At 45.8% G+C, this 10,017-nt stretch overlaps 1 protein-coding gene across 1 annotated transcript in view; it reads right to left on the minus strand.

Annotated features, from left to right (window-relative positions):
* Positions 1-387: 387 nt before the first annotated feature.
* The window catches only part of LOC104625678 (patatin-like phospholipase domain-containing protein 7), a gene marked incomplete at both ends in the record, with an annotated part of 62,881 nt that continues 53,251 nt past the window's right edge, over positions 388-10,017 (minus strand). The window contains 5 exons of the mRNA XM_010293370.1: positions 388-495; positions 3,149-3,301; positions 4,747-4,895; positions 6,995-7,111; positions 9,167-9,236. Coding sequence (XP_010291672.1) covers positions 388-495; positions 3,149-3,301; positions 4,747-4,895; positions 6,995-7,111; positions 9,167-9,236 — 597 coding nt within the window. The remainder of the gene's footprint in view (positions 496-3,148; positions 3,302-4,746; positions 4,896-6,994; positions 7,112-9,166; positions 9,237-10,017) is intronic.

Genomic DNA, 10,017 nt, shown 5'->3' on the forward strand with positions numbered 1-10,017 from the left:
TCGGTTCCTGGGGTTTCGGAGACCCCATCGTACTTGCAGAGGAAACGGATGGATCTCTGCATGGGCACGCAGGAGGGATGGACAGGCAGGAATCAGGGATCAGGGCTCGGGCTGTGGCAGAGCCCGCTTTGGCCACACCTGTACCTGATGATCAAAGTGCAGGACCTCATTCTTCCAAGCTATGGCTCCAGGAAAGAAGTTTCTGAAAAACTCATCATACCTTTCCCTGCCTAAAATACAGTGTTAACTAATACTGGCATGCTCACAACAAGGACTTGAGGCAATCGATCATTCTCCTTCACACCCCCGAGCAGTTTCTGGGCAGTACGCAATCTGGCGTGCATCAAGTAGCTCTTGCAGAACAGAGCATTTAAACCGAACACTTACATCAGTTTTGGATTTGCAGGTCTCTTGCCTGTCTCTCAGCATCTTGTCAAGAACTCCACTCCTGCACCAAACGTTAAATACAGTTTTCCCGTGCTGATATCCCACTTCCTGGGGAAAGAAGAAAAAAAAAAAAAAGAGAGAGTTGGGGGGAAAAGTAATTAATAATTATAAAAACCATTATGTCACATCATCTGCAAATTAGCAGGAAATCCAGAGGTCTACCACAGAGCCAGGATGTACTTTTACTACCTTCCAGCCTCAGCTAGATAAGCTGTTCAGCCTAAGAATTAGGGGAACGATTAAGCAAACAAGGTGCTATTTTAAGTCCAAACGCTAACCTGGCCTTTGACCCCCCAGCTTGCGATGAAAAGTGCCACCTGACACAACTATTTTTACAGCAGTGGCTGCAAGCAGGCTGTTCACAGAATAATGCCATATAAAGAGAAGCTTAGGGCACATGTATATGCCTTTCCAGTACTGGCTCTTTCTGCGGCAGAGAGTATTAATTAATTTGTGCCTTTCCCCCGCTTGGCTCAAGTCTAGCAAAGAAAAGTTACCATAGGGCACCCGCTTCCAAAATCTCTTGCAATGAGTTAAGCCAGACAGCGCCGAACATGAAAGCCTTAGTTTGCTGGCCCATGGACAACACCAAACCCACAAACTCCACGTTCCTCTAATTTAAAAGCATAAAGTAATTTGTACTTGGAATAACAACATGGCCCCATGTCCTTAGCATGGAAACAACTGGAAAAAACAAACCGAATGCTCCAAGTTTTACTCTTTTTCTAACGAGACAGTAGAAATGGTGTTGAAAAATCAAATCAAAAGGACAGGGCAACAGGTGTCGGGAGTCCTGGATCCTATTTCCAGCTCCTGCACTGGCAGCACGCGCTAAACTTCGGGCTTGCTTGGCAATTCCGCGTGCTGGAAGCAGCCCTGGCTGAGCTGGTGTTCTCTCTCCTCTGGTTTTTGGACCAGGGTTCAAAGCACAGGAGGCACTCAGGCTGGAATTCACCTCTCATAATCTATTGCAGCTTCTCAGCCCAGGGTGGATGTGATTACTCAGGAGGAAAAGGGACTTGACAGATCTACAACTGGGTCAGGTTGATCCAAAATAACTGCGAGAACCTGAGGCTTCGGGAAATGACGTGCAGCCCACTTAGTGCTCAAGGCTGACACAGAAGAGGGGTTTTCACAAGAAGGGGGGATTTTTGTTCTTTCGAATGTGCTGGATGGTTATATGATGCCCATTTCTATTTTCAGTAAAATCCAGGTACACAGCTGAAATAAAAAGTCCCCACTACTTCACAGGCTGCAACGGTAAAGGAGTGCCGAGGACGCCCTTTCCTTTAAGGTCAGCACAGTGTAAGGCTTCCCTGTGGACAAAAATTCTTTAGCTACACTGCAGGGAGTGAAAATCCTGCCCCTCAATACCTGCAGCGTCTCATGCCAAGAACTTGCTCACAGAAAGTGACATCTTTGAGAAACGGGACTTTTCTCAAGTTTTATTCCACTGAGAAAAATTTGCCTGGTGTCTTTAAATCTCTTTAATGACACCAAATTAGACAGAGACAGAACAACGACTTGCCAGCTTACTATCTGTTACTGTGATGAACTACCAGTCCATCAAGGTTTTCAAAATGGCCGGGGCACTCCATCTAGCAAAGATGACTATTTATCAGCAAAGTCTCAGATCCGCCATTGGCAGACAGCACTGTTTGCCCAGGAGCTATGAGACACCAAATATCCTTGAGAAAATATTTATATTGGGGAAATCAGCTGGTGGTTTGGAATAGCTGCTGTCCTAAGGACTCTCTCAAACACCAATCTGCGAGGTTAATTGTATTACTGGTTTTGTTTGGCGTTTATAAGACAGTACTAGAGAAATCAATCTGCAGCCTAATGAGTATTGTAGGTTCTCACTACAGCTATAAAGGAGATAGACTGAGAGAAAAATTGGTGGTGGGTTTTTTTCCCCCAGCCTAGGGGAAGAGCAAAGCTACGTAGGACACCTGAACATGGAAGATGCGTGCATGGCATGTCCCATGGGCAGGGGCTTTTTTGTTATATCACTAAGACAATTCAGCTGCACATCTGGCGTCAGTTCTTCCCATGCTGGTTTCTGATACATAAACAAAACTAAGTCCCAGAGACACGGTACTACCCTTCCGTAACCTGGTACTACCCTTTTTACAACGCCCTTCCACTGACATTGCTGTCATTTTCCTGATACCCTATCAAGGGCAGAGGAATTGTGGATGATATGTTTTATTAATAGAAGTGTTGAAACGTTAACCCAGCCAGGTATTTTAGCACGTTGCCCTATTATTTAGGGCATTTTAGCATTTTAGTGATTCACAGCCTCCCCTACAGACCACTTCTTCAAATCTTTCATATGACAACAAGCTACATAATGAAGGGAAAGAAATTACACCATTTGACAAACCCCAACTACCCAAAGCAGCTGAGACACCCAACAGTTTTTACCAAGCAGCTGAGCAAGAACTGTCACGAAACAGAGCGAGGCAACCGATCCATTCACAGGTCATTATACAATCAAGATTACTAACTCGATTTCCGCTGTTAATCCAATCTCACAGTCATGATATCATTCCACAGCATTATTTAATGTCAATTATTCACTCTGTGCCAACTGACATCTCTTACTCTCCAACAGTTTAGGCACTAATTAGCACCACCAACCAGCAGATTTCTGTGGAAGGGCAATACGGGAGAACTGCCTTCCCCAGGAAACACTTACACAGATCTCATCGAATTTCCCAAAGTCCAGGGTTTCGTATCGGTCAATGGGCGGCCGGATATACTCGCAGTAATCGCTGTTCTTCACCATCTCCAGCTGCCGCACACAGCACACGTATGCAAGCCGCGTCTGGATCTCTGCCATATTCAGCACCTGCCAACCAGGCCAGACACACCAATCATGATTAATTCAGAAATTTCGTTTCAGAATATGTTTTGTTTTCATCATGGAGAAAAAGCAAGTTATCTATCTTTCCCCCCTCCCCGCCAAGAGCACACAGAAGCCTGCTGAAGCCTTCACACATCAGCACCTCCGTCTGTTTCCCAGGCAGTGTGGACAGCTCGCCGATGAGTCTCCATAATCTACAGCAGAAAGGGAATTGCCTTCAAACATATTTCTGTAGTTCAAGGTGAACGGAGTCTTTCATTCCAGGATATATAATGGTACCTTAGGAGAGAGATCTGTGCTGAGGTAAAGAGGGGAACAGCGATCCTTCACGGCAGAAATCGGTGATGATCTCTACGGTACCAGGGCAGAGATTTCACAGAATGGTTGAGGTTGGAAGGTACCTCTTGTGATCATCTAGTCCAACCCTCCTGGTTCAAGCACAGGCAGCTGGGGCAGGTTGTCCAAGACTATGTCCAGCTCAGTTTTGAGTATCTCCACTGATGGAGACTCTACAATCTCTCTGGTTGGTGTTTCACCACCCCCAGTAAAACAAGAAGTGTTTTATGGTGTTCAGAAGGAACCCCATGTTTTCACCTGTGCCTGTTGCCATTTGGGCAGTCGTAATATTCCACTGGGCACTACCAAGAAGAGTCAGGGTCTCGCATTTTCCCCCACCAAACACTCTCACTGCGTGCTGGGAGCAGAATGGTCAACTCAGCCAAGGCACAGCCACACCAACTCCAAAAGGCAATTTCTCAGGGAGGTGAGACCTTTTCAGGGAAGGGAGTTATCACAGAGGATAAACTTCAGATTACGGAGTGGCACCCACAGCTGGCAGCATTTTCTGTAACTTTGGGAAACACAATGAAGTATTTTACTTCCAATTCCAGCAGGGAACTACAGTGTTAACTGTAGTTGGGAGGGAAGAAGAATAAACAGCATTGACTTGGGGGACAGCTGCAGAGCCAGATAATTTAGGAAATAAAGAAGAATAAGTAACAGAGTTGGCCTGACTGCATGCAACAAGAAGAAAAAAACAGTCATACTCTGAAGCCCAGTGTTTATCGACAGTCGTAATGTTAATTACTGCCTAGTGCTAAAATCTCCCTAAATCAACATATAGGATAGAAACACTGAATTACTTTTATTGGTAAAATTCACAAATTCTGACTTCATTAAAACTTACTGCACCTCTAAGAAAAGGGTTAATCGGTCTAACAATTCTACCATCCCCTTCCCAGACTGGGGCTCTACACCTCACTGCCTTTCCTTTGGTGTCAGGGCACTGCCCAGCTTGTTTTGTCCATAAGTAAGAGCTCAAACCACAGAAACAAGACGGTCTGTCACCAGCCTTGCTCCCTGAATGAGCAGGGGGAAGCCTCCATCTCTGTACGTAAAACCAGCTGCCATTTTAACACAGCGTGCAGTACCTTGACTTTCTCGGCCAGCGGATTCCACCTCTTCCAGAGCAGCCACCAGCCAGACAAGCAGTCGCCGTAGTTGGTGAGGTCTGTCTCATCCCGGCTCCCCACATCGATCGCGATCACCACCTTTGCGCCCATGGACCTCGCAACATCAGCTAGTGGGAAAGAAGGTCGTATCGCTACCAGTGCTGGCAACCAGTGCTGCTCAACTGAAGCTTACATACATGCCGTCAGGGAGCACGCAACCCGGCCTCGTCCCTACCACGAGTGCCTCCGAACAGCCTGGGGTATAAACATTTGCAGCAACTCTGCCGAGAGAGCATTTCCCCAGGGAGGGTCCCACCCCACTCGCTCCGTTCTAACGGAGAGATCCCAGCGCGCTGCCCGCTCCGCACCGACCGAGCCCCTGCGTAACCTCAGGGTGAGAGTTCCTGTTGCTGAACTGCTGTAAACATCAGTTAAGGGGTACGTTTTCCCCCAGATCGGCAGGACGACCTGACTCTCCCCGAGGACACGCTGTCACCAGAACCAGCGCGAAGGCGGCAGCAAAACTGTACGGCAGGGAGCGGGGGAGAGGAGGTGGGACACCACAGCTCAGGCCCACGGCTACCCCACATTGGGTCGAATTAGGTTAAACCCACGTTAATTCTACTTCATGCAGCATTTCTCATGAGAACAAGAGACCTGGGGGACCTGAAGAGAGACCAAGTGGCAGTGGCCTTAAAGAGGAGAGTCAGCAGAGCAGGGACCAACCCTGCGGGGTAGGAAGTAGTAAAGGAAAGGAGCAGCACGGGAACCGGACAGCAAGGAGCGGCTGGGGGGATTTCAGTCCTGGCTTTGGGATCCAGGAGAAAGATTCATTTCTGGGAGCGGGAGAGAAATGAGGCACCGCTTCCTACTTCAAGGGCAGTAAGAAGAGGGCTAGCTGCAGCCCTTGGATATGGGCAAGGATTTAGGGAAGTGCCAAGGGAGGGAAGAGAAGGACACGTAAATTTCATGTAATGAAAATGTAAAAGAAATTTACATTGTAAAAGAAATTTACATTACATGTAAAAGAAATTTATATTTCTTCCACACCCCCAGAGTCCAAGATAGTTGCAGCTTCCAGAATAGTTATGCGTAGGAAAACCACAGCTCTGAAGAGCCAAATTAGATGCTTAATTTAGACACATTTAAATCAGATCTGTTCTGTAACTTGGATTTATATTCCTGAGCTCGTTCAGTCTATTGTATGTTTTCCACCCCGTGTCACCTGCACACGTGCTCTTTGCCCTCTACAATATGTGCAGGTGGAAAAGGTGCTTTGGTTTGCAATTCATACCGCTGCTTACAGACACAAACAGAGACTGTCACACGCAGATTTGGGGGGGTCTATTTTGTGTTATTTCCATTTGTGGGTTTTAGGCAAATATAGCCCCGATGGAAAAACATAGTCTGGGTTTGTCTGGAACATCTACATGATTTCGGTTGCTCAGACGCAGAGCCTCTAGCTTAGAATCCTTCCTCTTCATTTGTACACAATTATAGTCACAAACTGCAATGACACCACATGTCTCTCTTCGATCTTGGCCACCCACCTTCCAATGCTTTCTGACTACGGTGACAGCCCTAGATGACCTTTAAAGGTCCCTTCCAACCCCATCTATTCTATGATAAAACACACTCCAAACACACACAGATGAATTCACATGCCTCAGACCTTTCTGGGTTCAGTCCTCAGAACACCCCAAACTCCACATCACTCTTTTGGACTTCATGTGATTCCACCTCTGCTGTGTGCTAGCAGCTAACCAAGACACCGATGTCTGTCAGCTGAACCCTTCAGGCTGTGGGTGAGACCAGTCTGAACAATGAAGAGTTAACGCTGTTGCTTTCCCAGAATTATTTCTCAGTCAACTGATACTTTTTGGAAAGAAACCCAAAGATAAACTATAAGTTTGCAGTTTAATTTCTGCTATCTCCTTTCAGTGAGCACTAAAATAAATTCAAAATTAGCTTGGAATGCTATGTTCAGAATATGTCTATTAGGAAATACTTCATAACAAAAAAATAGTCTTAATAAAGCCATGATAAAGCAAACACCTAGGAAACTGAGAACAATGACTCCTGCTAACCATCGTGAGATTAAAGGTGTCTGCAATATTCCTCCTTGTTTCCTTTTTTGGAAAAAAAAAGAGAAAGAGGACAAAGTTTTTCTGGCTGTTTGATGGGCTGCGTTCTCGGGAACTTCTTCCCAGCTGATCTGTGCACCTACCAGGAAGATTGTTGATATAACCTCCATCCATCAAGAGGTGCCCATCCTTCGGGTCACAGAGAGGAGGCATATACCCAGAGAGGGACATGCTGGCACGGACGTACCTCCACAGAGAGCCTGCAGGAGAGGGAACGGCAACAGCATTAATTACTGCCACAGAGGAGGTGGGTTAGGCTTTTGCACTCATTAAAATAATTGAGGGATAGAGGTTCTCCTGAGAATACCGTTAGAAAGTTATTAAAGCAATTTATTATCTTCTATACCATAATCCTGGGGGGGGGGGGAAAGCTCTTCAGACATAAAATCAGGCAAAGGCCTTAGAAACCACAGTTTTAAGCCCATGCCTCATATTTATTGCCTTCAAGGAGATTTCAGCGTATGCCTGACTGCGGGGATCATCCTTAGTGCTTTGTTGAGCTTACACTGATAAGGAAAGGAAAAGGCTTCTCCTGGGGACAAAGGGATAGAAAGAATGAGCAGACTCAAGTGCAGCTAAAGCCATTATACTCTACAGAGAGCCACAAAGCCCAGACTTTTAGCAGGAGCTGAACATGAAAAATATATGCCGTAGAAGCCCAAAAATTCTGTTTTCCCAGCTCTGTCATAAGCAAACGTTTTCACTTGTAAAAGCAGTGCAATGCATGGCGGCGATCTCAGCTCTTATTCTGTTAGTAGTGCTGGAGGGAGGAAAGCTATGATCTTTTAAGCTGTTAGAAACAGAAAGTTTAATCAAGTAGAAATTGATTGGATCTGTTTCCTGTAAAACATTCTGCTTCGAGGCTCTTATTTACTGATTTCTCTCTTAACATTTGCATCAGCTGAACGGGGAAGACACTGCATTTCCAAAAAGGCCAAGAGTCTTGTCTGAGAAGCAAATCTTTAAAATACCAAAAATAAGTAATACTTGCCGTGTTAGCCCACTTCTCAATAATTAACTACTTGGTGCTTCAAACAGCAACTCCTTCCAGCAAACGGGGAATTGATTTTTTTTCTTTTCTTTTGAAACTATATAACCGTTCCATTTCTAATTATAACGTAAGCACTCCTGCTGTTTAGCACAGGTCAGTACTGGCAGATTTGGGATTTTTTTTTTTTTTTTTTTTTTGATAGTTTTAGTTGAGTTGGAACTTCCACCCAAGAAAAATGCTGACTTCTTGCATTACAGCCCACAGATGAAGCCAAGATGGGCAATTGTGGCAGCTGGGAACCTCTGTCCTCTCCTTTCAGTGAATTCTGAAAACAACCATAACCATTCTCCCACTGATTTCTATCCTTACATTAAACTTTTGCAGAGACAAACAGCTGGATGGAGTGAGTTTCCTGACCTCAACTGGCTTAACCTGCTGCAGAACAGGAATACAAAACCTCTAAGAAAGGTTAATCCTTTTTCTGCTTGTTTTAGCTCCCTTGGTTGTCCTCCATCAAAGCCGGTGTCAGCCTAATGTAGCGGTTCGGTAACCCCGGCCCTAACGGCATGGACAGTCTTACCTGCGCCAGCTCAAAAGACGAACACCGGGGACGTGGCAGCAAGGGCTTCAGCTGCCCAAGGAAATATCTGGGGCACCTGGTAGGCTTGTACTGTCTTCACTGAAGCCTGAGTCACTGCACTTGTTACCCCAAATAGACAAAAGCTACAGCCAGTGTCCCACAGGGCTGCCACCACATCCTGAGAGCAGAGCAGACAGCTCGGATCTTTCTCCTCTGTTCAGTCAGTGTAAAGTACATCACAGTTTTCCACCAGAGAAACACAGAGGACTGACCATAAGCGAGAACCCAGCCCAGCCTCCGCTTCAGGCACAGGAGGCTCTTTATTGGGAAAACAGCTTCACTTATGGGGAATTCGAATCTTAAAGTGTTTTGGTTGCATTAGGTCTGATTTATGGCCAAAACTCCTGCACTTCATGGGATGTTTTAAGGAGACAGAATAGCGTCAATGGACCCATTTTCTCTCTAAACAGCAAGTAAAGCATCTCATTTAATTACTTCCCAACAGCTTTGTTCCTTGTTATCTGTGTACAACCACGGTTTGGTGCTCAGCAAATAACAGAGAAGGGAGAAACAAAAGGAAAGACAAATTTAAAGGTGAGGAAAATTCCAGGAACAAGGGGTGACACGAAGTCTCACATCATTATTTCACAACCTGCCTCCGGAGAAGGCTGCCTGCACACTCACCGTCCGTGTGGACCCTCATTGCTGAGGCGGTGATGTCAGTTGTGATAGTGAAGTAAGGGATCCACAGATCCTGCAACAGAGGAGGTCTCAACTTTACTAAATCCGTAACCTTGCACTTAAAATAAAACCCATGCCCAACACAAACCAAAGCAACACCCTCTGTGTCTTAACAGACAGAGCTGCAGGCACAAACACCAGCATGGATGGAGAAAAACCCATCAGCCCTGTGTTTAAGTTCATAAATTTGTTTCTTATGTAAACAGTTCATGCAGAACCAAGGCAGACAAAAATCCTTATTTCCTTTTTTTAATTGCAAGAAATACTTGTTCCAGAAGACCGTCCCACAAACAGAGCAGCACAGAAACCTCATTACTCAAACCAGGAGTTCACCTTCTTTCTGACACCAGTTTTTCTTTCAGATGGAGTGTGGGGGTCTGACGGTAACTCTTTAGATGAGAGATCCCTAGGCCGTTCATTGCTGGAGGACAATGGGAAGGGAAGACTCACCTTTTATGTATTCAGTTCTTATCTAGCTGCTTTCGGCCTCCCCTGGAGACATGGCACTCAGCTAGAAAGACCTTTGATCTTGCCCAGTATGGCCATTCTTGCATTTCACCCAACCGTTTCCACTCAGGGTGGTGTTTACCCTTACACAGAGCAAGTATTCACCATGGATGAGCATGGAACTACTCAGCTCGCTCTAACCCCAACCTAAGACTGTAGCAGGCAGCATCTTCCTTGCCTTCCTGAAACACCACGGCCCAAGACAAGAGGGAAGAACACGAGTCATGGCCTCTCGACTAAATGATGTTCAATCGTACCTCGTGGAGATGAAGCTAGGTGTCATTTCA

Source organism: Phaethon lepturus, unplaced genomic scaffold (assembly GCF_000687285.1).
Source record: "Phaethon lepturus isolate BGI_N335 unplaced genomic scaffold, ASM68728v1 scaffold2778, whole genome shotgun sequence".
Lineage (NCBI taxonomy): Eukaryota > Metazoa > Chordata > Aves > Phaethontiformes > Phaethontidae > Phaethon > Phaethon lepturus.